The sequence below is a fragment of the Sardina pilchardus genome, chromosome 4 (assembly GCF_963854185.1).
Source record: "Sardina pilchardus chromosome 4, fSarPil1.1, whole genome shotgun sequence".
In the NCBI taxonomy this organism is placed as follows: Eukaryota; Metazoa; Chordata; class Actinopteri; order Clupeiformes; family Clupeidae; genus Sardina; species Sardina pilchardus.
Window position 1 is genome coordinate 14,103,570 of NC_084997.1, and position 27,013 is coordinate 14,130,582.

Genomic DNA, 27,013 nt, shown 5'->3' on the forward strand with positions numbered 1-27,013 from the left:
GAGTAGTGTTTAGCGTTGGTCGTGACGACTGTCTGTGGAAACTGTTGTGGTGCGCGCACACACACACACACACACACACACACACACACACACACACACACACACACACACACACACACACACACATCTTGGTTATCTGCATCCCTTCATAGACATGGTCCACTGATTTGCACATAGTTTTCGATCATACAGAGCAGAAAGAGCTCATGAATTGTACCGTATCATCATTTACTTACATGGTTGCACATGTTGCGTGTTTACACATGCATAATCTCCCAAAAAGGGACCAGAACAGTGTCGTAACACGCTGTGCAAGGCTCGCGCAGGACCGTGTGCTGTCTAATCTGGGTCAAGAAAAAAAAAATGAGAAGATAAAAGCTCCAGATCTTAGAGACTTGTGCGTAACCTCTGCTCAGATTGGAAGTCAAAAGCGGTGATAAATGTGTTTCTGATGTTCTGAGATTTTGTGAAATGAGTAAAATATGTCAGAGGGTAAAGGCTTGGGCTTACCCGACGTGTAGGAGTGAGAACTGGTACCCACACCCTAGCACATCCTGTTTATCACATGTACTGAGGCACAAGACTCACAAGGCAAAGAGGGCCATGGGGTAAACTGCCATTTTTAGTGACTGAGAAAGTCAGTCCTCTGCCAGGCTGGAGTTGAGGAAAATGACAGCATAAAAACAATGCAAAGATCCCTATATCATCTAGATATAGTTTCTACAGCCTGATTCAGGCCAGGAAAATAAACGATCATTTCAAACAAGAGTTTGCTGAAGTATATCATTATTTCATGTACACTGTAGTAGAGAAAAAAATACTGTTCATTACACCAAACAGCAACCAATGTCCTTCTTGTGAACAGGCTTGTTGTGTAAAAAAACTAAAAACCCTATCCCCGCCCTTCTCTCTCCCTACAGTTAAACCACTCTCACCATGACTTTGAATTCAACCAACATGCCTGGCCTTCAGCCAACCACCGTTTCAACAACCAATTCGACCAATTTACTGGATGATCAAACGCTGGCACTGTTTAAAAACACCACCGTCAGCAACTTGATTTCCGCAATATACCTCCTCATCACCATCGTCAACCTTACCAGTAACGGCATGGCCCTTTACCTGCTGCTGTGTCGCACCTCCCCCAAGACGCCCACCATCATATTCATGATCAACCTCACGCTCACCGACCTGGCCGTGGGCTGCGTGTTGCCCTTTCAGATCCACTATCAACTGGCAGGCTACAACTGGACAATAGGCTACGTGTCGTGCACCATAGTCACCGCTGTCTTCTACACCAACATGTACTGCTCCATCCTCACCATGACAGCCATCAGCGTCGACCGCTACCTGGGCATTGTGAAGCCCTTGCTTTTCAGGGAGATCCGTGAGAAAACCATGTACGCCGTGGCACTGTGCACGTTCATGTGGGGTGTTGTCCTGGGAATTCTGTACCCGCTGCTGAAAGCAGACCTCCTCTACCCGGTGAACGATCTGGGCATCACCACCTGCTTTGACGTCATCCGCATGGACCTGCTCCCGAGCATTGCCCACTGGGCAGGATTCTTCGGAGTCATGTTTCTCTTCTTCTTCCTCATCCCCTTTGTGGTCACCATCTTCTGTTACGTCAGTATCATCTGCAAGCTGGCCAACGACACCCACCAAAACGAGCAGAAAGGGAAGGTCGTCCGTCTCGCCATTATTGTGATGTTTGTCTTCGTGGCGTGCTTCGCCCCCAACAACATCCTGATGATCGTGCATGCCGTCAGCAGACTTTACTACAAAAGAAGCCTCTACATGGCCTACAAGCTATCCCTGACGCTGAGCTGCGTGAACAGCTGCCTGGACCCTTTCATCCTCTATTTCGCGTGCAAAGAGTTTCGCAGAAAGCTCAGGCGGATGCTCAGGCTTCCGACGCTGAGCAGTGTGGACACTCACGTGGGCCTGAAAGAGGACCTGTACTCCATGCGCTCCCATCCAGAGGACGAAGTCTTCAGCTGTAACGGCGAAACTAGGATACTGCGCATTGACAGCATGCTGTCTGACCAATGATCTAAATTAAGCAGAAGTTAACCGTGTGAACAATGAACAGACCGTTGGTCACTGCTTAATCACTGTTGGTGTTACTTTTTTTTTTTTACAGGTGTGGTCATATGGATTACTTTTCACTGCTTCTGTTGAAATGAACGTATGGTATAATTTTTTTTTACTGATCTGGGCATATTATGTTACTTTTTCACTGGTATTGGATGGTTACTTTGGGATGGTTTTGTTTATGCAGATTTGCTGTGAGCATTGTAGCCTATGGAAGGGCATTAACTGTGAAGAGACAATAAGAATGCAATGTTTTGTTTGTATACTTTGTGAGCGTTTAAATAATGGTACTGAGCCATGTATGTTGCTAAATTATTTATTCACTCTTGCAATCATTTTTTTGTTAATAATAATGTTGGAGTAGGAAAGTGATTGCTGAGAGTCTGACTATACTTATTGGATGTCAACCAAGAAGTTCCTTTACACCTAAATATAAATGTAGTTGGTAGCACTTTCTCATCCTAGTAGGCATTGAATGGACTATTCTCCTTACAGCACTTGTCTTTTGATGTATCATCACATGTAATCTTTGTGCATTTTGTGTTTTTGAGCCAAGTAGTTATTGTCTGAAACCCAGTTAAGGAATCACATTGTATGGGTTTCATCAGGTCCCTTTATACATATAAAATCAAGCATCTTGATTATCAATGCAGACTGCATGGTGCTTGATTAATACACCTGTGGAAAAGGACCTGATGAAACCCATGAATTGTCTTCTTTTTTTTTTTGTTCACCCATGTGGTCTTCTAAGCTATAATGTTGTTCAGTATTGAATTCATTTTTTTCCTTTCAGTTGAACGATTGATTCATGAACATCTGTCCATTTTGTGGATTTGGTATCCTAATGCAGTATTTGAGGTGTATTGATGATTTGTAAAAACTTCTTTTGTAAAACTACTCAGGAAAATGGAGTTTTGTTATTGTTTATTTTACAAGAGGAAGGTAATCTGTGGTGTTTTCCAGTTGGTTGTAGAGTTTCTTTTTTGTTGGAAGTAAACCCGAATGAGGTGTTATATGCTGTTACTGATGAATGTGTAATTTCAAGGTGTTATAACTGTGTTAGCTGTGCTACTTGTATATTGAATGTGGCTTAATTGATCTGATTATTGCTTTAGGCTTCAGACTTATCTTGCCAAACTATTGGTAAAATGACATATCAAACGGCTGTGATCAAGGTGCATCAAGCCAAGTCTACACATAGCCTACTACAGCATGCACACACAAGATTGTAGGCTAGTTTTTGTTTTTATTAAAGCATTGGGGCAACCAAACAAGCTATGCAACTGCATGTGATGTGATCATTAATGCAAATAAATAAAGGTGGTTTTTAATAAATTGTTACTAAGGTCAGTCCTTTTCTTAGACCTGGAGAATAACAGCTATATTATATAACAATTATTCTATTTAATGTGTTCCTCTCATGTAACTGGAATGCAATATATTGCCACTCTATCACAAACAACTATTTTGTCATTTGAGCTCATATTTCAGCTATATGGAGTGGGCTAGCCTATTATCATACGCAGATGGGTGCGTGTGGCCACGCGGGCCGGTGCACAACGAACACGTCCATTGCATTAAATTTAGAGGCGTGCGCGCATGCGTGATTTAGCTCCGCCTGCTGCATTGCTGGACTGGAAGTTCGGAACCTTTCAAACCAGTATTGCCTCCAGGTAGGTTAAAGAATGCATAGGCTAAGAATGGCGATATGATATTTAAGCATAGTTACTTAGAACTAAGTAGCCTTAGAGACAGCATATTATATTGTGCCAACTATGCACGCCAGCTTGTGTTTTGATCGCAAAAGTTGTTACATGCAAGCGAATCAGCTAGCTAAGTTACCTTAATCATGAATATCTCACGAAATAATCTTTGCGGATTAGCCTACTTTCAGGTTGGAATATTCACCAAGTCTTGATTGTTGTAGCAAAGTTTTAGGCTACTTTGCATCCTCAGTAGATATGTGTAATACGTGCCCAGGCTCGGCCAATTGGAGCACACGATGTAGTCGTCCACCAGCGCTGCTGCTGCAGTGTCATTCTCCCTTAAGTAGTAATTGCAGGTGAAGAATTCCCTTTAGTGAAACATTTACGTGTCCTTTGCTGTCAAATAGGAGAAGGACAACAGACAAATCATAAACCATGGTGTTAAATCCAGTCATCAACAAGTTGACTGGGAAGCTCGTGGTTCTTGCCAGTGCGTCTCCTAGAAGGCTTGAGATTTTGACTAATGTGGTAAGTTTTTTTTCCCCTGTACAGACTTTCACAGTAAATTGATAATAATGTAGGCTACCACAATCATTTGAATGACTTGTGTTTTCCTATGCAGGGGCTGCGATTTGAAGTTGTGCCGTCTTGGTTTAAAGAGACGTTGGACAAATCTTTATTTACAAGTCCACAGGACTATGCTGTGGAGACTGCCAGGCAGAAAGCTCTGGAGGTGGCCAGGAGAATGCCATATGTGAGTCCATTCCTCAAGAACATGTCTTTTGTATTTTTATTTTTATTTTTTATTTTTGCCTGGAAGCATTCTGAGAAAGATTTAAACAAGAGTATAATCTTTTTCAGAAACACTTGAAAACCCCTGACATTGTCATCGGAGCAGACACTGTTGTGGTAAGCTGAGATGTGTGATTGAAGTGATATGATGCAAGTTTATTCTTCATTCCTCTCAACCTGTGCCCTCCTTCCCTCCCTCCCTCCACCCCCAGACAGTGGACGGTCACATCCTGGAGAAACCATCAGACAAGCAAGATGCTTACAGGATGTTGTCCAGGTTTTCTGATTTCCTGTCAGCATGTTCCATTTACAAATGTATTAGATGCACAGTATAACACAGTGCCTTGTTGGCTCACTGACGTTTGCTTGTGCTTGTGTTTTGTACAGCCTGAGTGGGAAAGAGCACAGCGTCTTCACGGGAGTAGCTATCGTGCTGTGCCAAGAGAAAGAAGGTCAGAAAGAGATTGATCAAGTGCATGTTGGTTTACAGTTTTTGTCGGAACCCCACATTATATAATGTGAAAAGCTGATTGTAGGCCCATATGTGTTCATTAGGTTATTGTGTGTCTCTCTGGTCATTTTCTGGGAATATTTCATTGTTCACTCTCCTCAGTGCATTTTTCTGGGGTTGAAGCACTGTGTGTGTATATAATACTTTGTGTTGTGACGCTCTCTTTCCCCAAGACAAAGAGGTTGACTTCAACGTGGTGGACTTTTACGAGGAGACCAAGGTGAAGTTCGCCGAGTTGTCAGAAGACATGCTGTGGGAGTACATCAACAGTGGGGAGCCAATGTGAGTGTCTGGTCTCTGCTCTCACATCCGTTAAACTCTCACCGTATCTCTGTCTGTCCCTGGCCTCTATTAGTCTGCCTGTAGCTCGTCAATCAGACAGTCAGATAGATAGTCAGTCTCACATTTGGTCAGAATGTGAACTTTCTGAACTGGTGGACTTTGACTTAATCATCCATTTCATCATGTTTACTTTGATGAGCTCAGTGTGAACTGGGACCTGGAAGAGCACAGAGTTAATAAAGGACTCAAGTGATTAAATCAGTAGGCCTAGAGCATGAAACCCGGCTTTTTTGAGGGGGGGGTTGAAAACATTTGTTGTGGCATTTGTGGCAGTTTTGTGTAAGACTAGTGACTTGCAATGTGTACATCCATAGTAGCACCTGCATTGTTTAAAAGCTAGCGTGCCTGGTAACTGTTCTATTATCTTTGGTGATGTGCCGTGAAAGTGTCCCTTTGACCTGTGCAGGGAACAAAATGTTTAGTGAATAGTCTTGAATAGACTTGGATAGACTTGTAGAAAAGTCTAAGTATTAGACAAGATGCCGAGTAGAAAAGAGAACAGTGTTAATCTCTCCCAACATAACCATTTGCAGTAATGAATCTGTTTTATAAGATGATGTTTATATTATACAAATGTTGTACAGAACATCATACTTGAGAGAGAAATGTTACTTTAAAGTGTTAAAATGCTGCTTAGATTATATTATATTAGATTAGATTCAACTTAATTGTCATTGTGCAGAGTTCAAAGTACAAAGACAATGAAATGTGGTTTGCATCTAACCGGAAGTGCAAAATGATATACAATGTGCAATGTGATACACAAAGAATAGGCAGGTGGTGCATAGACAGGACAGGATATACTGTATATAGTGCAGTGTAGACAGTAGCATACCGTTGGTTTACAGAAGGTGGTTTACAGTAACATAAATTAAATATAAACATGTGCAGTGGATTAGCAGTAAGAACAGACTATAAATATGACTATGGTAGTATGAACAATATGATGTGTTCATACTCCTCTTCTTAAAGAGAGTTGGACTTCTCCATCCTTCTGTTAGAATCAGTAAAAAAATGACCAGGCCTCGTCTGCCTTGATGTTTTCCTGGTCAGGGACAAGGCTGGTGGTTACGGCATCCAGGCGCTGGGAGGCATGCTGGTGGAGTACGTCCACGGGGACTTCCTCAATGTGGTCGGTTTCCCTCTCAACCACTTCTGCAAGACACTGGGCACCATCTACAACAGCCCTCCGGAGAGCCCGGTGCTCAAGATCGCTCGGGAGGACTCCTCGGGGGAGACCTGGCCCCTGGTCAACAGCCTGTCCAAATGCGCCGAGAACGGCGAGCTGGAGCCGTCGGACCCGGCGGACGACGACGGCGCCGACGGCGCCGACGGCGGCAGCGAGGCGGTGTCCATTAGCGGGGCCAGTGCCAGCGGGGTCCAGGAGCAGAACGTTGTCGGGCCCGAGTCGGCGTCGGACTCGGTGTCGGAGTCCGCGTCGGCGTTTAGCTGCAACCGAGAGGACTTCCCCCACAAAATAGTGGACATCATGGATGGGTTCAAAGCCTCAAAGGTAGCGCTGGGCAAACTGGCTGTTGTCAAATGGGTTGATCGCTCTTAAAAATGAAAATATTCTCTTCACCTGCTACTAGTCATGACAAATAGTTCAGGGTAGCAAAATGTGTCTAATTATTGAGCTCTGTCTGAGGGAATAGTATCCAGTTATTCCTGGTTATTCCCAGTTGTTCCTGGTCCCTTGTCCTGTCCTCATCCATTTTTTCTAAAACTCCTTTAAAACTCCTCTTAAACTTTTTTAGCTATACTGTGACAGGCATAATTTGCAGAATTTTCATTTCGCTTGTTATTTTGGTGTGTCCTCAACGTTGGTGCATGTTGGTCCCACCCCAATTAGAGATGAATATGATGAAATTGTACTGTTTGAGTTTTGTGTGTAGATTTCTCCAACTTGAGGTGGAGTTCCCCACTAGTGGTTTCTTGAGAACTCGCAGTGGAATATGTCTCAACCACCCTGCATGCCTGCCAGCATTTGAGTCACAAACAGAAGTGAATGTCAGAGGAGATCAGAAACTTTTTTTTCTGGTTGCGTGGTTTGCTTTTTAATGTCTCTGCAAACGTGTGAACTTCTCGCACACGCTATGAGTGTCGTCTGTGCTGTGAGCGCTCAAGTTGCAGTTTCTCCTCAGTGTTACGCTGTTGTTGTGTGAACTTTGAGTGTGTGTGTGTGTGTGTGTGTGGTTGTGTTCTTCTAACAGCAAGTTTAATCTGTGTGTGTATGTGTGTGTGTGTGGTTAACTTCTTTCCAGTAGCAAGTTTAATTTTAGGTGTTTGTGTGTGTGTGTGTGTGTGTGTGTTCTCTTAAATCAGGCTTTGTTTGCGGCCTGTAAGCTGAACATCTTTGATGTTCTGAGCGTGTCAGAGGAGCTCTCGGCCAAGGAGGTGGCGTCGAGGATTAAGGCCTCTGAGGAAGGGTCAGCGCGGCTGCTGGACGCCTGCGTGTCTCTGGGTCTGCTGGAGAGGAGGACGCGCAATGATGGAGACCCCGGTCAGTAGCCCCGTAGCCACGGTCATGGAAAGAGAGAGCTGTTTGTCAGAGCCACTGAAAAGCCAGAGGAGTGACCTATCTCATTGCATTGGTAAAGCTACTGTTAGAGTAGGTTGCACTCTTTATAAAAGTCAAACTGTGAGGGTTCATGTTATTACTTTATTTTAGCAATTGACTTCATGAATTGCAACGATTACAACAATTACTACATTAAAACCTCAATATTAAAATTGAAGGAAATATGCAAAATGCAAAAACAAAAAAATGCAAAATAATAGGAAGGATTGGATGCTTATCTCCTCTTAACATTTCCTGACTGGTTAATACTGTTCGATTGTGTTGACACTATCTGAGAGTTACTGTATAGTTGCTGATTGCAAAGCCCAGCAGTCTGAGATTCTTTTTCTGCTGAGGAAGTGTTTTCATGATGGTTATCTGAACACAGAGGCAGCTAATTCAGGTGATATCAGAGATAGCACCCCTCTCTCGTAGAATAGTCTCAAATAAGGGAAGCCGTGGTGCAGGTGGATACAGTGTCTGTATCATGTTTGGTGTGGGTCTGACTCGCATTCAAATCCTACCTTATTGTCCGAATAAGGGCAGAAAAAGCCCCTAAAAAGCCCTGAAAAGTCACATTTATAGTGTTTTATCAGTGTTCACCCTTGCTGATGGGCTTCCTTTTGTTATATTATCTTTTTGAAATATATATATATCTTTTTGAGGTGGATACAGTGTCTGTATCATGTTTGGTGTGAGTCTGACCCGCATTCAAATCCTACCTTATTGTCTGAATAAGGGCAGAAAAAGCCCCTAAAAAGCCCTGAAAAGTCACATTTATAGTGTTTTATCAGTGTTCACCCTTGCTGATGGGCTTCCTTTTGTTATATTATCTTTTTGAAATATATATATATCTTTTTGAAATATATCTGACGCTAAATCCTCCATCTTGCCTCATCCTGACCCTGCCATCTTGAACATCTCCTTTACTGGGCTATGGCCTGAATTACATCAGTTGTTCAGCCTCACTGAGCTGCTTGTGGCTGCCTTTGCTAAGCATCTTTTTGTAATGTATGCGGCCCTGTTCGTCCATCTTGTCCCAATGCCGACCCTGCTGTGCTCTGTTCTGATGTCTCATTGTATGGCCCACACCAGTGTACAGCAACACGGCGGAGGCCGGTCGGTTCCTGGTGGCGGAGAGCCCGCTGTCACTGCACGGCTACATCCTCCACTGTAATGACCTGGTGTGGCCCCTCTTCACCCATCTGGAGTCCGCTGTCAGGGAAGGAGCCAATCAGTATGAGCGAGCCTTTGGGAAGAAGGCCGAGGACCTGTTTCAGGTGATCTTCTAGCACAGGGGTCGGCAATTAAGTTTGGCCTCGGGCCAGATATTTTCCAAGCCATTACATAGCGGGCCACAAGTTCACAACCAAAACAATGGCTAATTTAATTAATTAATATCGGAGGAGGTAAAAATGATAGGCGCTCTTGAAATGACAGAGCAGAGACATTCAAGCAGGCTGATGTAAGTTAAATTTGTCGACTGGTCATTGGGGGCGCTATTACTGTATATGCCTGTGTCTTTAAAAAATAAAAATAAAAACCACCAGAAAAACATTTCCACGCGTTGCTGTTAGCTGTCAAAAAAATGGCACTATGAAAAAATCTGAAGAGAAAAGTTAACAGCGAAAACAGGATCTTTAATGATGAATGGACAGAGAACTATTCATCCTCCCTAATTGTATTAATGCAAAGCCCACATGCCTGATCTGTAACAACTAACGAGGGTGTCTCTGCATGCAAAGAGTACAAGACGGCACCACGAAACTAAGCATGCTAATTTAAAGGTTGCGTTCCTAAATAACACGCACGCTATGTTTGAAACTCGTGGTTTACTTTTCACAGTATGTGCGTAAATTGCCTGTTTGATGTCAGGCCTGTTTAAAAGAAGTCGTGTTTTAATTATCACCATAAGCCTATGTCCGTTGTTTGAATGACAACATGTGTTTTAGGGACTAGCTTGGAATTTGAGAACCAGCGCTGTCCACTGACTTCATTTGTTTTTGCATGTTGTGCGTTAACGCTGCACCTCGCTGCGTGCTTCTTCACTCCTATTCAGATGAAACAAATATCTAAGCATTTAGATTGATTGAAATTCTTCTGTTCTGGAAAGTTACGTTTCAAAATAAAGAGCATGTTTGAGACTGGCAGTCCGATTTTTAAAACGTTTTTTCTTTTTTCATTCTCTGGTTCAAAAGATCTCACGGGCCAGATGTTTTTGCTTGCGGGCCGCATCTGGCCCGCGGGCCGCCTATTGCCGACCACTGTTCTAGCACATACAGTAACATAAACGTGGAATATGGTTGTGTAGTGTAGCAGGTCTTGCAAAATGTAGATGCATGATATAAGAGCACTTTTAAAAGTGTCAAAGGGGAAAATACTGTAGTGAAGTGTGCTGTTTGAAAATACTAAAGGCTTTTTGAAGAGGAAATATTGCTGGATGTCAATGCATTAATATGCTTCTCACCTTTTTGATTGCAGAAGGTTATTCTGCCCTCATTCTTATGTTTGTTTTTATGTTTGTTCTGATTTTTGTTCTGTTTTAACTCACGCGCCATCAGGATGCATACTTCAAAAAAGAGGAAGTGAAGTTGAGGTTCATGAAAGCCATGCACAGTATCGCTAAAGTGACTGCGAAAGACCTGGCTACAGCTTTTGATCTGTCCATGTTTAAAACGGCATGTGATGTTGGAGGTACGCTTCACCAATGTGTTATGAGATATCATGTATCACTAATAAGTCTACCAAAGAGGTCCATTCAAGGGGAGAAAATAAGTGACAAACTAACACCAAAATATATGTGTGTGTGTGTGTATATGTACTGTATATCTGTGTGTGTGTGTGTGTGTGAGTGAGTGTGTTATTATATGTTATATTATGTTATATATTTTATTATATTACCGGTATATGCATTAACTAGCATTCTGCATTTCTGTGATAGCCTTGGGTCTTTCAGGAAGGGTCTAAAGACTTTTCAGCTTACGTGTAGTTACTTAATTTTTAGAGTTTTGGTTTGTGTATTTATGGGTTCTGTTTATTTACATTATTGATATTTGATCTTTCATTGATAATATTGTTATTATTACAAATTTGATTAATGCAGTCTTAACAACTTTTTTTTTTTTTAAAAAAACTTCATTTTATCTATTGTAATGTTCATACTCTATACATCACTTTGGACAAAAGTTTCTGCTAAATCCCATAATCATAACCATGTTCCAAAATCATTAGTTTTAACAGACAAGTTTATCTTGGTCAACCTTTCACCTGCACTTTGTTTTGAAGTTCACTCTTAAAACGAATGTGTTGAAAACAACATTCACTATCTGAACACAAAGATAAAAAAACACAGTGCAAGTTGTGTTGTTTTCAATGCAAGTTGTGTACATATTGTGTAATAACAAAAACAATGTGTTGGAAACCTATGTGGATACAAGTTGTGTTGTTTACAACACATTCATTTTAAAGAGTGTTGTCATCCTGTGTAAGGCAGTTGAATGTTTTCGCTTTAGGTTTTACCTAGAACTTTCACATTTAAAATGTATCAAAATAAATTCTTTCCTTTCTTCATTTAAGTGTTACATAAAAAGAATATATCATATAAGAGGTTCTAAGTTAAATAGTTAACATTGTATAATATGTCATCATTTTTTAGTTTAGGTATTGTTAATTTCTCCCCTCCCACTCACTGGGCCGTGATTTTAAATGCAGTGCAACGTGCAAAGAGTTCCCGTACATGAATTGTAACTGGTGTGTGGTTTGAGGGAGTATTGAGCTGACTCCGCACGGCAAATGCACAAAATGATTTTACCTAGTTAATAAATCAGCTTTATATAGACTTGAGACTTTATTAAAAGTGTATTAAAGAAATTGCTCTTTTTTTCATTCTACACAGGATGCACTGGAGCTATGGCTTACGAGTTTACCCAGATTTACCCAGAAATGTCAGTATCTGTTTTTGACTTGCCACATGTCATTGCTATGAGTGGCCGTTTCCAGCCGAGAGAACCAAACGACAGAGTGACATTTGTTGCCGGTGAGTATTCGTATTCAAATTGAAAGTGAATACTTATTTATAATTTCCATGTCATTGTCTGCAATTGTGGTGCATTAGAAAAGAAAAAAAAAAACATTGACAAGTCCCGTACCAGTTCAGCCTGAGACCGAAGGCGGTTTTTGCACGTTTTGTACGTACGTATGCGCTCTAGCTGCTGCATTGTGGTTGTGTTTTAGAGGTGACCCATGGTTGCGGTGGCCTACATTTTCTCCGCCGTATTGAGTCATATTCGTAAAGACCCTAAAAAAAAACATTGCTCATTTCTATGTGGGTTTTGCAAGACACATTTTGCTGAGTCCCCTACGTTTCTTTCTTTCTTTTTTTCATATTTGAAACTGAGACAATGCAGTGTAGGAGATGCCAGTCTTGCACTGATTTGTTTGTTACTATTTGCCTTGGAACATATCTTCCTGTTCCAAAAACAAACTATAATGACTATAAAATATGTGCCAATAACACTTTTACTTGTACTTGCACTTGTCATGTACAATTATTGCTTGATAATGTATACGCAATTGTCTACATATTTCATATTAAAACACTTTAACGTTCAGATAGTCTATACATAAAACATACAGTACATTACTTTTTGTATGAAACACAAAAGTGAACATTCCTTTTACAGATTTGTCCTGCAACCTCCTGTATATAAAACAAGGGGGAAATCATATTTCATATGTCGCAGCTCCATGAGAAAATATCTGAATATGCCATTGTTATCTTTATACTGTAGTAACCATACTTCAACCAGATTACTGGAATTTGAGATTAAAAAACAATATGATGAGTAGACCTACAAAGGCATATGGAAAGTGCATTTTGTGGATGATTTGTGTAATGGAATTGTGCCTAATGGTTATTGACCTTGACAATCACGTTGACATTTGAAAGGTATATAGGAAACCTCATGAGCCAGCGCTGCACAGGATGTTGTTTCAGGCCCACCCATATCTGTGTGTACACTGCCCTCTAGAGGATAGGAATGCAGTTGTTCACAAAGCCCGTTTTGGTCCATACCGAACTTCATTTGTCTCCTCTTTCTCATACTTTAACAGGTGATTTCTTTAAAGATCCACTACCCAAAGCAGAGCTGTACATCTTGGCAAGGATTCTCCATGATTGGTCCCTGGAGAAAGTACACCAGCTACTAGATAAACTTTCTAAGCACTGCAGTCCAGGTAAGACAAGTAAAAGAATATTTTGCTGGTCTTGTGTTACTGTGCTGAAACGTGTGCCATTTCCTGTGCACCGCAACATAGAACAGATGTGGAACAGAAATAGCCTTGAAAGTTTCTATTGATTCATTTGTGAGACAGGAAAAAAATATCCTCTCGTTGTGAAAGCAAACCATTACTGTAGATCTAAAAGGACCTCTGTCTTTCAAGCTGAACTACTGTGCCATTGAATGAACAATGTAAAGAGATCAAATGGATATAATATCATTCAAGTTGAATGTATGATTGAAGCTAGCATCTACCGTCACACCCAAAAAAAGAGTACATTACTCACCCCCATGTCCAAGGTTGAGTGTTTGATCCCATTGCAAGACTGTGCTTCTTGCAACATAGTTTACAAGTATACAATCTCTGATGTTGTTACATTACATGTCAGCAACGCACAATATTGTAAATAATCCAGCACCAGCATCTGGTTCTTGTGCTCTTTTATGGTCACAGACTCTGCAGCTCACTACAATTACATTTTGACAAATTAAAGGTGGGGTATGGGATTCGCAAAACGATTGGCAGATTTTGAAAATAGACAACGCAAATAGTCCCACCCTCTTTCCTCCAAGCTGGCCCTAACTCCACCCATTCGAAGAACATGGACGCACACTCACGCACGAGCAAAAATTCATATGCGCGAGGGCGAGTCAGGCTAGGCACTCTTGACAGGGATAGAGCTGTAAAATATGAAAAGCCAGCCCTGGCGTCTGTACAGCACATACGGGCTCTGGTCTCCATATATACTGTACATACAATCACTCACATCAGCTTCCTCCCCAAGCAGGTTAGTTAGCTAGCTAGTTCTACGTTCTTTTTTTTACCTCCAAAAAGGGATGTAGTTAATAGTTCCACAAATGCCGGAAGGCGCATGATTTTAAATACAGTAGGCTATCAAAAAAGCACCAATTAGCCTACCGCCCCTTTTCTTTGGAAATTCTAAATCATCAATGGTTTTTAATACCCATCTGGTTTGGTTTTTACTGGGGCTTTTACCTCCTGAAATATCCGATTTTGATTGCCACGCTCGGAGTGTAGTGCTGGCCCGGTGGTTCGCCTATTCCACTGGAGTTGAATGGTGTGGTGTGGGTGCTTGCATTTCTGTTCGAATCCGCCGTCTTAGTTTGTATAGAAATGAGTATAAGTGATACATACACGTAAGAGGGCGGACGGTTTCGTTTTGGTTTCTTTTTGCCACTTGAGTCACAAGCTTTGAGTATGTGCGCGAAAGGGTCGTGCACACGGTGGGGGGGGGGGGGGGGGGGGGGGGGGGCGGTTGATTGACGAACGTACTGTCCAATGCTGCTATGTGGTTTTGGATAAAAGTTGCTGGAGTTTTTTTAGTCCTGCCCGTTCCACAGATGACTGACGTGTTTAATTTCCATTTCAGTGCTTCCAACTCAGTGGCTATAAGTGGGTTAGGAATAGGATTTCAAGTGATTTTGCAAAAATTACCAAAAAAGAGAATACTCTACCTTTAATTTGCCATAAAAAAAAAAAAAGGTAAAAACATGTTTAAACCTCAAAGTGGAAGTAATGATTGGTGCGAGTTTATTTAGTGTAGTAACTCACAAATACAGTATACACAACTTTTCCCTTTGTCTGTCTCCTTGTCTCCCCTGTGTTCATGCCTTTCTGCAACATGAACAAACATGACCCTCTCCCTATCTGTCTCAGACTCGGCACCTACACACACACACACACACACACACACACATTCGCATAGTCGCATTAAATGATTGCTAAGCATTGGGTGATGCATGACACAAACAATCCTCTCTTTGTGTCTCCCAACCTCTTACCCCTACACGTGCACACAACACACACACACACACACACACACACACACACGTGCATGAAATGTTTGCTAAGCATTGTGTGGTGCATGGTGTGCCTGCCCCCCCTCCTCCCCTCCAGGCAGCGGCGTGCTGGTGTGTGAGATCCTGCTGGAGGAGGGGCGGCGGGGGCCGAGCCGGGCCTTCCTGCAGGCTCTCAGCATGACCGAGGGCTCCCAGCGCAGCGCCTCCCAGTACACCCTGCTCCTCGGCCAGCACGGCTTCACCCAGACCCGCCTCAGGAACACCAACAACCTCCTGGACGCCATGCTCTTCCTCAAGGACTGAACATGACCATTGTTGACGATGATGATGATGATGATGATGATGATGATGATGATGATGATGATGATGATCATCATCAAATCCTATTGGTTATGGGATTTGGCAGACGCCTTTGTCCAAAGCGAATGATGATGATTATGATGATAATGATGATCAACTGGCCCTCCTTCTTCTCAAATTGTCAAGCACATATCATGAGCTTTCTTTACTGAGCCCAATGACTAACGATGATCTCTCTAATGAGTTTATCGTGTGTGTTTTTTTCCCTAGCTGTTGACAACAACACTACCTGTAGATTTCTCTGCTTTTGTAATTGAATTGTAAATAATCATACTAATTTATTGACCACTGAAAAATTGTTGATATAACAAATAATGAAATAAATATATTTTTTAATCCCAAGACTTTGGCCTTCTTAATACTAACGTCTTCTGTGATGGTGTATTGTTTGAGTGAAACCTCCCTGTCATTTCATATTGTGTATGGGTTATCCTCCGACATTGTAAATGTGCACGTGTGCACTGCATACATTTTGCATGAGCGAGACATGGACAGAGAGAGAGAGAGTGTATGTATATGTGTCCTGGACCTAACCGTGACCACGTCGCCCTGTGTTTTGAATGTCAGGCTGCCATATTCTCCTGGGCGAGACTCTGTTGGACGAGGGGAAGCCGAGGGCCGGTGTGAGCAGGGCCCGTCTGCAATGCCTCAACATGCTGGTCCAGACGCAGGGCAGGGAGAGGAGCACACAGCGCTACAGAGACGTCCTGCACACCTACGGCTTTCGCCTGCTCAGAGCGCATTACACAGGGAACTTCCTAGATGCTATGCTTTGTATCAAGACATAGTAGTTCCAGCTCAGCAACATACATATCAATTTATTTCCTTTTTTTTTTATTGTTTTAATATAATTTACAGGTAGATATGTGATTTAGTAGATATTTAAGATCAACAACCAATCAGATCACTCCTCTCTTCCCTGAAGAACAGCACAGTCCAAGGTTTCCTATTTACAGAGCCAGCACTGTGTATGTGAACAATGAACCCAGGGTCAATTCACTGAATCTGACTGTGAAAAAAAAATATTAATAAATGTGACAAAGAAATAATTATCCAAACTCGTGTTCCTGTTTTTGATGATGCATTCCAGTGTTCCAAACTATGCCAGTAGCCACATGTTTCGAACGGGCTGGGCAGAAATCTTCGATCTGTCTGCATCTCGCGATATTTGGGCAAATGCTTCGCAAGCGTATTCTCCCATTTTGTCGGATGTGAGCGGAGTCTGCGCGGAACAACCTCTGCATCCCAGCAACCCATCACCTGCCCTTTGCCGGTTTTACTTTCAGCACTGCTGCATTCTTTACGCTCACTACGTTATAGCACATAAACCGCCACCATGGCTGATGCAGCTGTGTCTTTCGCAAAGGACTTTTTGGCTGGTGGTATCTCCGCTGCAATCTCTAAAACGGCAGTTGCACCAATTGAGAGAGTGAAATTGCTACTGCAGGTAAGAACAGAATGTGCCCGATACCAACACGTCTTATGTGTGACGTCTATTAACTTAGTTAGACATGCGTATTTTTATATCATTTGACTTTACCCAAGACATTGTTCATCTTCAGCAGATTATTTGAGTGTGTCGGAGTAGGTTAGTCACTGTTCGGAATTTCTCCTTGGGAAGCCATATTGAAGTCCTCTGCATGTATCATCCCTGCATCCCGTTAGCATCATCTGTGCGCTGCTGATGCTGATGCTGAATTCTGAGGCCTGCCGCCGCACTACCCTGCGTGATAGTTCGCCCACTTCAGCCAGCATCTTAACAAGCGTCATGCTTTGTGAAGATTACGCACAACGCGCATCAGATTCTAACCAGTCTAATTATGACAGAAACATAATATTGCGATTTGTGTTATTTTGAACGGTGGACTGAACAACGAAATCGCTATTCAGATATTGACCAGCTGCGACAGCTAACATAAACCTAGCATGTACATCTGCAACCTTGCTTTTCTTCATCATCTGCAATCATTTTACATTTCGTAGCGAATTCTCCTACTTGTCGAAAATGAATGACTCAAGGTTGCAATTAGAATGTACGTCGTGGTGGATGGCAGATTGCGCACATTCAGCCAAGCTTCATTGCGTGGATAATGACCAATGCATCTGTACTTGGTTACTGTCGGACATGTGTGCTAAATAATTGATAGGCCCAATGAAGCCGTGGGAAAAAGACTAGAGATGAAACTCTTGCATTGTGGGACCTGGTTGGCCTTTGACATTCACCATTTTTAACTTCGCCTATCCTCTCTCACAGGTTCAACATGCCAGCAAGCAAATCACCGCCGACATGCAGTACAAAGGAATTGTGGACTGTATCACGCGTATCCCCAAAGAGCAAGGTTTTATGTCTTTCTGGCGCGGTAATATGGCCAATGTCATTCGCTACTTCCCTACACAGGCCCTCAACTTCGCTTTCAAGGATAAGTACAAGAAGGTTTTCCTCGACGGTGTAGACAAACACACACAATTCTGGCGTTATTTCGCCGGTAACCTTGCGTCTGGAGGGGCTGCGGGAGCGACCTCTCTCTGTTTCGTGTACCCACTCGACTTCGCCCGTACCCGCTTGGCCGCCGATGTGGGCAAGGCCGGTGCCGGCAGGGAGTTCAATGGCCTGGCAGACTGCTTGAAGAAGATCTCCAAGTCAGACGGGATCAGGGGCCTGTACCAGGGATTCAGCGTTTCTGTGCAGGGCATCGTCATTTACAGGGCAGCCTACTTTGGCGTCTATGACACAGCGAAAGGTAAATTAGGGCATTGAGTATCTCTTAGGGAAATCTCCTCACTGTCAAAAATCTACCCCAAAATTGGGAATAAGTCATATATTGTAAAATAATATTTCCCCACAAAAGTTTCTAAATAATCAATAAATGGATATCTATATCCTCTAACATCATTTTATGACAAGTAACATTTTAGTCAGTTCTTTATGTTTTTCTTTCAGATGGAGGACATTTGGCTAAAATTGAGTGAATGTTTTGCTCGTAGGAAAGAAGAGACTGCTTCAAAGGAGACTTTTATCACATTGACAGATTTAGTCGAACAACGGTTTGCACTTTGCAAGCCTCAGCCTTAAGATATGTGAGGTTGTCCAGATGTATTGCCTCTTAGTCTTAGTCTCTAGTATTCATCAGCTTCTTTATTATTAAATAATAATATATATATAAATAAAGAAATGTAATCTGTCTTAATAATGTCCCTACATAATATGTATATCTTCGTTTGTATTTGTTTAGTGTAACTGCTCATCTTCCTGTGTGCAGGTATGCTTCCAGACCCGAAGAATACTCACATTATGGTCAGCTGGATGATTGCCCAGTCTGTAACCGCGGTCGCTGGTCTCGTCTCCTACCCCTTCGACACGGTCAGGCGTCGCATGATGATGCAGTCAGGACGCAAAGGAGGTAAAGCTGTGGCGCCACACACACACACACACACACACACACACACACACTCACATATTAATGGTACCCTCTTTATATCACAAATATATTTATCACACACACACACAGACAAAGTCATTGGACTCGTAAATGGTGTGAGGGGTGTGTGCTTCACACTGGTATCAACAACTCAAGTCTTTTTTGTAGATTCCCTCAATGAGGTCCCCCTCTCCACAGCCCTCTTCATAATGAGTGTCTTTTGAAGTTGTGGCCTGCGTTTTGCCAGCCCCAACAGACAGACACACTCACTCACTCTCTCTCGCACACATGCACACACACACACACACACACACACACACACACACACACACACTGCCTTCCTCTCTCTCACTCTCTCTGTTTCTGAGTAACTCCCTCATAATGACCGTCTTTATATCCGTCCGGCCCGCTTGAGCCTTTGTTCTCTCTCTCTCTCCACACAGCTGACATTATGTACACTGGGACACTGGACTGCTGGAGGAAGATCGCCCGTGACGAGGGCGGCAAGGCCTTCTTCAAAGGCGCCCTGTCCAACGTCCTGCGAGGCATGGGCGGTGCATTCGTGCTGGTTCTCTATGACGAGATCAAGAAGTATACTTAAGTGTCACTTGATGCACACACCCCCCCTCTCCCCTTCTCCCTCGATACCCCCTGCCAACCCAACCCAATCCAATCCAATCCAACCCACTCGGTAAGAAAAGGAAGAGGGGGATAAAATGAAGTCATAATCACTATGATCAAGTACAGTATGTAGAGTAGCTGTAACCACTTAAAATTTATGAAGCTTTGACCAAACCCCCATCCTCCCAACGACGAATGTGTGGGGTCTAGGCTCTATCTAGCGCTAGAGGACAGACATTTGACCAAGCCCTCCAGTTATTTATCTATGTACTCGTCATTTTAAACACGGTGTAATTTTAATGTAATATTTGTTTGTCTGTTCATCTGTCTGATTGCACTGACAATGCATTTATTTTTGTTTTCTCAACATGACCCCGCCAAAATACTAATAAAAAGATGTTGGGAAAGATAGTCTCTGTCCTGTTATTTTCATTGCGTGTTATGTGCTGTCATGTCTGTGGCACACTGTAAGAGAGAAGTGTGCTCAAAGGCATAGATTCAATGTGTCTTTGAAAAATAGTTGGACACTGGAAGAAAGTCTTAAATGAGCAGTTAAAATACTATGGAACTGCTATGACTAACAGTCTAGTTTTAATTTTTGGCACTTTTATTGGCCTATTCTTCTGCCCAACATTCCAAAAGTTTTCCTGTGTTGACCATTATACTATTTATTTACGGTCAAACCATAGTTTTGATCCTCAAAAAGTGTGTTCTCACTTTTTTCACAGACACCCTAAAATGCCATTGTCATATGGACGCAAAGCCAAAACAGTAACTGGTTACACTTTACTTGAAGGTTTCTACATAAGAGTGACATGACACTGTCATGAACTTGTCATAAATATTATAAACAAGTCAGAAACTTTTATGACATAATGCTTCTGTCATCAAGTGTTATTCGTTTTCTGTTAGGGTTCATGTGTCATGACAGTGTCATGTGTTCATGAGCCATGTCACTCTAATGTCGAAGTCTTCAAGTAAAGTGTTACCAAAACTTTACAGTTTCTACAAGAACCGTTTTCGCCTTTTTAATGTGATTGGCACGTTGTGTGTGGCTACTGGCACAGAAGGCATTGTGAGTGTATTGATGAGTCTATTTTTTCCTGTCATACTACTTTTTGTCCACCAGGTGGCACTACATGACTATCTAAAGCACCCCTCCTGTAATGGCTCTCAGACTGTTTTCCCAGCAGTTATTCTTTCACAAGGCCTCCAATAACAGGGGCACAGCGTATCACCCCGTAGACAAGAAGCGAATGGGGTGGCCACAGGAGGAATGGAAATTCTCATTAAGTCCATCCAAAATGTATCTGGAAGAAAGTGTGATGTGAAGAGCATTTGGCTGGAGAACGCGTTCCGTCTGTCAGGCAGGCTTATAAAAGAATTGAATATGACTCTTTAATTCACAACAGACACACCCACCCCCCTCCAATTTCTGCCTCGCCAAAAAAAAACTTGATGCCTGTCCAGACCAGCATTGCAAATGGACTTAAACAGGGGACACACTCGTGTGCAGTCATGGTAACGATAGTGTGGAGATTCCTAGTGACATGTGTGCCATGTTTCCAGTATTTTTTTTGGGGGGTGGATCTGCTCTGAAGTGTTCCCTTCTCGCCATAATGAGGGGAGTCATGGTTTCTCTCTTATTTTCTTGTCAATCTGGTTCTTTAGTGGCGTCAGACTGATTTTCATTATAGGTGCACCCAAGTCTCAGACAGAGGAGAGGAGTGCAAGTCAAACCGGGGGCATTTTTTTCAGACTGCTTGTCATGGTAATTCACATATTGCATGGAAGGGTAATTTCAGCGCTGTGAGTCTGCGGAATTTTGTGTGTTATGGCAAAACATCAAGACCGTGCACAGTTATTTAATAAAGCAAATATCTGCTCAGAGGAGAAGAATTCAGAAGTTGTTCTTTAACTGCTACTCATTTTCCCTCCCATGTTGCCTTGCACAGATAACATTTTGTGTTTAGGTCTACTTGGCAAACTGACTGTTATGTGAAACCTTACATATGCTACACATATGACTGTAGAAAATAATAACCTCCCTCACACATAGCCTATATTCCTACATGGATAGTTCCATCCCCCTTTGTATGTCGGCACAGAAAACTAGTCCCATGTAGTCTATATGAAGGCTATATCCATGTAAGCTTTCTGTGGTGGTAAACCGTTTTTGCCGTGCATGGATTGAATTCGCCCCAGAATGAGACAAACACAGAACTTGCTAGAAACTAATGGGTGCAGTGATCACACACGTGCGTCATTACAGCTGTGTGTGCTGGCGTCTTGTTTACCAGCAACAACAGTCAGTGCCTCTCTGCATGTCTACGTAATGAAACCCAGACAAGTCAATCAAGCTAACCGAGATCAAAGGCCAATGTAATTTACTGAAATGACCATAATATGGAGCAATCTTCTGTAACGTGATCCCCCTTCTCTCAGACTGTCAGTGTACTGTACATGTCAGTTAGATAGAGAGCCCTTTTAAGAAATGCAGCTCTGACAGACGTTTTTAAATCCCCACCTGTAAGTAATTATAATAGTAGTGTTAAGTACTTTGATATTAAAATGACTGATTTAAACCCATTTGCTGTTCTCAGCAGGATACCAATGACTACTTCCATATGTTGATACTGTGGCATGAATCAGAGCTGAGTTTTGAAGCGAGATAAAGGCATCGCTGAGTTTCCGAACTTGGACTTTCTTTCTTTCTTTCTTTTTCACCACATATTGCAGTGTACGTGATATGACAAGTGAATAGTCTGCTGAAAAGCATCCATTAGGACTGAGTATATAGAAGAACAGTGTCTAGGCTATATATAACCAAAAGGGAAGTCTTGTTCAAATACACATCAAAAGTCATATTTCATAAGATCTAACAGTAACATTTATGTGATAAAAACAGGCTTGTAACACACAAATACTGGCAGTATCTTTAAGGGGGGGCGTCTTGATGAAATAATGGCTAATAAAATCTGAATATTTGTCAGACATCATTTATAGAAAATGGAGTGCATAAAAGTAAGGTAATGTGCAAAAGATGGACCATAAATATTCTAAATGGTTATGAATCCTCTTCTCCACATGATGGCGCTAATGACTTGAAAATGAAAGCGGAAGTGCACATGATGTCAAGGGAACAATCAGATGCTTCTTGATACCATTACTGGGTGACTACACATCAATAACAACGACCACAACAACAATATTATCAGAGCAAGTAGAAGGGATTAGCAGCAGATGCAATAATGTAGATCTACAGTATATATCATTATAGGCCTACAATAACATTGGTGTAGTTTCACAACCACGGTGTGTGCTTGACATTTTTCACACCCAGGCCTGTGTTCCCCAAGATATGTCATAGCCTAATATTCCTACATTATATGTTATTATAAATGTTTGCTTAGGAGCACCTTGACAACTGAGAGGGCAAAAAACAATGGAAATGCAATTTCTTGGCACAAAATACAACTTTCAGTCATTCTTTATCCACAAAATCTTCCATGGTGAACCATATATTTCCAGAATGAAGTTATCTTTGTTATCTTTGCTATCATGCAGTTACAGTAACTAACATTTTACCAGGTGATGCTAGCCTGGCCACGCCCATCTTTCTCCTTTCAGGGAGATAGTCTGGAGCACCATAGTTCAGTTTCCATCAAACAAACAAACAAAAAAGTCAGGCCAATCAACAATGAAAGGGGATGACGAAATCAAAATTGAATGTAAATGGTAGATGCAATGCCGGCAAGACTACAAACATAAAAAAATGTAGTTGGAAAAATGCAGAAATGCATTTACAGCAAGAGTAGGCTCACATACATTGTTTCCTGACTGCCTATTTTGTTTATAGTTTGTAAAGTTTAGTCAACTCTGATCAATGTGATTGACCAATGATTTCAAAGTTAATGATGTGTCTATGCCGTCACCATGCTAGTGTTTTAAAGAGAAACTATGCAAGTTTGGTGATTTCTTCGCTGTTTTCTCGCTTGCTTGCAGATTCCTCTGAAGAGCTTCCCCTACAGCTTTAGCATGTATATTTTACAACACTCCTCAATCGGTCAGTCTGCCTTTTCAGGAGCATAATCTAGAAGCTGCAAAACATTCTGTTTGTCAGTGCCACCAACCCGGTGGCACAAACTCACAAGCATGGTTTTTCCACTCACAGGCGCTATAGGGGAAGCGAAACAAGCCACCATTCAACCTGGAATTAATCATAACCCTTCCAATCACTCCGAAGCTGATCAGTTAAGACAAATTAAGCTAATAAACTTGCATAGTTCACCTTTAAAGGACTCCAAATCATGAGTGACCAGACTATTCACTCGTGAATGAGTTTGGATTACCAGGCAAGCTAAACACCCTTCAAAAGATAAGGGTATTTAGATAAACAGTCATGTTTTTACATAATTTTATATCAAGACTTGTACGTTGGTGCCACCTTATCTGTCCCTTTCAGTAATTTGTTCATATTATATGAGATTTATTTTCTTTAGACTCTGATACACTGTCATGTCTGCTTTGACCATGGGGTTTCATAATGGAATTCACAGGTGATTTCAGATAGATAGATAGATAGATAGATAGATAGATACTTTATTGATCCCCAAGGGGAAATTCAAGATTTTTGATTTTGATCAATCCTTGAGTTGACACTTTCAGGGTTTTTAGTCAATGCAAAGGCTCACCTAATGAAACTGAAATTCATTTGATATTTACTGCCTTCTTACCACACAGGGTGAAGCACAGTTGATTGAAATTACAATAGTAATTACAAATAGAATTAAATTGTATAATTTTGCACTGTGAAAACATGTGACACCATCATTTTACAACATTTTGTAACAAAAACCTTAATTATGCCTATTATATATCATAAACACATTAAATCATTAATATTTCTTGCCGTGCAGACTGTGTACTACCCATCAGCAGGATTTAAAATGCTTCAGATGAGAAATTTACTCATGTTTTGTCGGTTAAAGTTTGTTTTCTTTGCTGTTTCTTGTTGCGAAGGGGTTACTTGATAAGAATAGGGACATCCCTTGGACAATTTTCAATATTCAGCTCTAAAGTTGACCTATAGTAGCGACTTGTCCATAATAAATGACAATTTCATTCTTTTTGAAAGACAGCATGAGACGTGAACCCATGTTTCCTTTTTCTTGCAGTAGTATACCACAATGTCACAAACCTATAAGTGTTAGATCCAACTTTTCTCTTTTACAGTCCCCTCAGGACTAGTCTGAAGTTGGAAAAAATGAAAGGAAAAGTCAACTTAGGCAGCCAAAATGGAAAGAAAAGTCAACTGAGGGAGCCAAAATAGTCAACATGAGTTGTAAACCCAATTTGTTTTGTGTGTGTCCATTTGATGTCATCCTAGACAACGTACAAGCATTATAGTAAATCTGTCTTTTTGTTTTATCATCCCCTAAGAACATGTCTAAAAGTTGAAAAAAATTAGTACCTAAAAAAGTAACTAACTTCAAGAGCTTGAATTGTCAGGTGTGTCAAGAGCAACAAGAATAAGGTTTGGAAAAGATACAGATAAGATGGTAGATCATTAGCCTGGCTAGCACCTACCACTTCTCAAATGAGACGTGGTCTGGCAACCAGACGTTCCTTTTCCCATATTTGAAATAATGCCCAGATCCGTTCATTGGGCGCCACGGATGTCTATCAAATGCGTCTGTGCATACTGTAGCTCATCATGGTCTTGCTTTCTCCCCTGTTCTGTGATTGGTCGCCAACATCAGGCGGAAATTTGGGTGTTATGGTGCATTCCATTTAGTGTTGGCAGTCTCGTACGTTTACCCGCCCGACATGTGAGAATTAAGGGCTAGCGTGAACGCCGGAGTTTGTAGTCTTTTGGGAAAGAACATGGATGCCACCAGGGCAGCAACTGTCTCTTAGTGCTGGACATTTGTCTAGATTCTAGACAAGGTTCTAGACTCTAGAACACAAGCCTCATTCTCCCTTTTTGGGTATGGTCAATGGGAATGAATAATAAAACATTTTTGGGCAATTTCAACAAGTGCTGTTGCATTTCTAATGAGCTATAGATGGGCATTAGCAGGCTAGCTAGTCATTGTTATTGTTGTGTGCTAGCCTCTTTAGCAAACCAGCTGGAAAACAAATCATTACATTGTATTGCACGCACAGCAAGACCGTTAAATGTATGAATTGGTGACCGGATTGAAGCAGCAATGCAATCTAGTGTGTTAAAGCATTCCATTGTCATTAAAACGACCAACACGGTACAAATACAAAGAAAACACATGTCATCTCATCTCGACTATGGGCGCAGCCATGTTTGTTTACAGGTCGTAAGCCCAACTCGGGGTACTCGCGTACTCCGAGGTAAAGGGGGCGTTCCTCCGTAAAATGCTGCAAGAAAGCTGGGTAATTTACACTTTACAACTCGGGCGGGTGACTTACGATACAAATGGATCGCAGGGTTAGTTTCCAGACTGCCTTAGCTGCGTGATTGAAATCACTGCGCAAGGCAGGATGGGAACACTCAGGCTAGTAGATCATTAGGTTAAGGATCCCATATGACCATGACCCTTGACCCCATGAACTTGAGTACCTTACAGCTGATGTTCATTCTCACTGGGTTTGACATGAGGATTTAAGGCTCTGACGTACTCAAAGACTCTCCTAAACACGTATCTCGTTGGTTATTGGTTGGAACACTGTTATGCCTATATATTTGGTGGTGCAGGTTGCACTTGGGTGATTTTGTTGCTGTTTTTGGAGCCTGGGCTGTCTACAGAGACCATGTTTTTTTGTGTGTTCAGGGGACAGGCAGCTAGTGGATAGTTTTTGCAGGATGTTATTCTATTGGCCCCATGTTGCCAGTCATGTACAGTGTATGTAGGCAATATAAGCCTTTCTAGCAGAAAAGAAGAAGCGGTCAGATAAACACTCTGTCTGTTCAGCTAATTATTTTACAGAACTCCGGGTTTTTTACTAACCAGCAGTCTGTCAGTCAGTTCTTAATTTTGCTTTTATCTCAGGTTTTTATGTTTATTTTGCTGATTGATGTTGCAATCTGAAGAATATGGCAGTTGCAGACAGTTATTGGGCTTGTGACCATAGCTTCATGGGTATATTTGGTTCTCAAAAAAATTAACCAAAATAACAGGGGAGCTACACCAGATGCGTAACTGAAGAGTTCCGTTCGCAACGAGTAAAATCCATTTTAGAAGACTGTTCTATTTTCAGCCGTGTGCAGCGCGACTCTATACGCCGCTGTGTGGGTCCGTCGGTCCGTCGGAAACCGTTTTGCTTTTGGGGAAGCTGCAGCCCAAACCGTAAGGCGTAAAGTCATGAAATTTGGTACGATGATAAAGGGTAATACCGTGATTAAGTGCACCGAGTTTCATGCTGGCAACTCTCACGCTCTAGTGCCATCAACTTGTCAAAGTTGGAACTACGTTCACACCTGTAACTTTTGATCTGTATGGCTGATTTTGATAAAGCTTATACCGCTGAAATTG

The 27,013-nt window shown here is 41.9% G+C and overlaps 3 protein-coding genes across 4 annotated transcripts in view; all 3 read left to right on the forward strand.

Annotated features, from left to right (window-relative positions):
- The window catches only part of p2ry8 (P2Y receptor family member 8), a 4,431-nt gene extending 1,002 nt beyond the window's left edge, over positions 1-3,429 (forward strand). Inside the window, exon 2 of the mRNA XM_062534232.1 lies at positions 921-3,429. Coding sequence (XP_062390216.1) covers positions 937-2,052 — 1,116 coding nt within the window. The 5' untranslated portion in view covers positions 921-936 and the 3' untranslated portion in view covers positions 2,053-3,429. The remainder of the gene's footprint in view (positions 1-920) is intronic.
- Positions 3,430-3,654: 225 nt separating this feature from the next.
- Positions 3,655-16,517, forward strand: asmtl (acetylserotonin O-methyltransferase-like). 2 transcript variants are annotated; one of them, XM_062534234.1, is made up of 14 exons: positions 3,655-3,767; positions 4,208-4,328; positions 4,423-4,554; positions 4,662-4,709; positions 4,805-4,869; positions 4,980-5,044; positions 5,277-5,385; positions 6,499-6,958; positions 7,771-7,948; positions 9,101-9,285; positions 10,567-10,699; positions 11,901-12,041; positions 13,118-13,240; positions 16,033-16,517. In XM_062534234.1, exons 2-14 carry the CDS (start codon positions 4,236-4,238, stop codon positions 16,251-16,253), a joined length of 1,953 nt encoding a protein of 650 aa, XP_062390218.1. In that variant the 5' UTR covers positions 3,655-3,767; positions 4,208-4,235; the 3' UTR covers positions 16,254-16,517. The 2 variants fall into 2 exon arrangements, with proteins under 2 accessions (XP_062390218.1, XP_062390219.1); XM_062534235.1 differs by lacking the exon at positions 16,033-16,517 and adding an exon at positions 15,203-15,807.
- Positions 16,518-16,681: 164 nt separating this feature from the next.
- slc25a6 (solute carrier family 25 member 6) lies at positions 16,682-19,912 on the forward strand. The gene is made up of 4 exons (XM_062534236.1): positions 16,682-16,912; positions 17,720-18,206; positions 18,726-18,866; positions 19,328-19,912. The coding sequence occupies exons 1-4, from the start codon at positions 16,802-16,804 to the stop codon at positions 19,483-19,485; spliced, it is 897 nt and encodes a 298-aa protein (XP_062390220.1). The 5' UTR covers positions 16,682-16,801; the 3' UTR covers positions 19,486-19,912.
- The last annotated feature ends 7,101 nt before the right edge of the window (positions 19,913-27,013 follow it).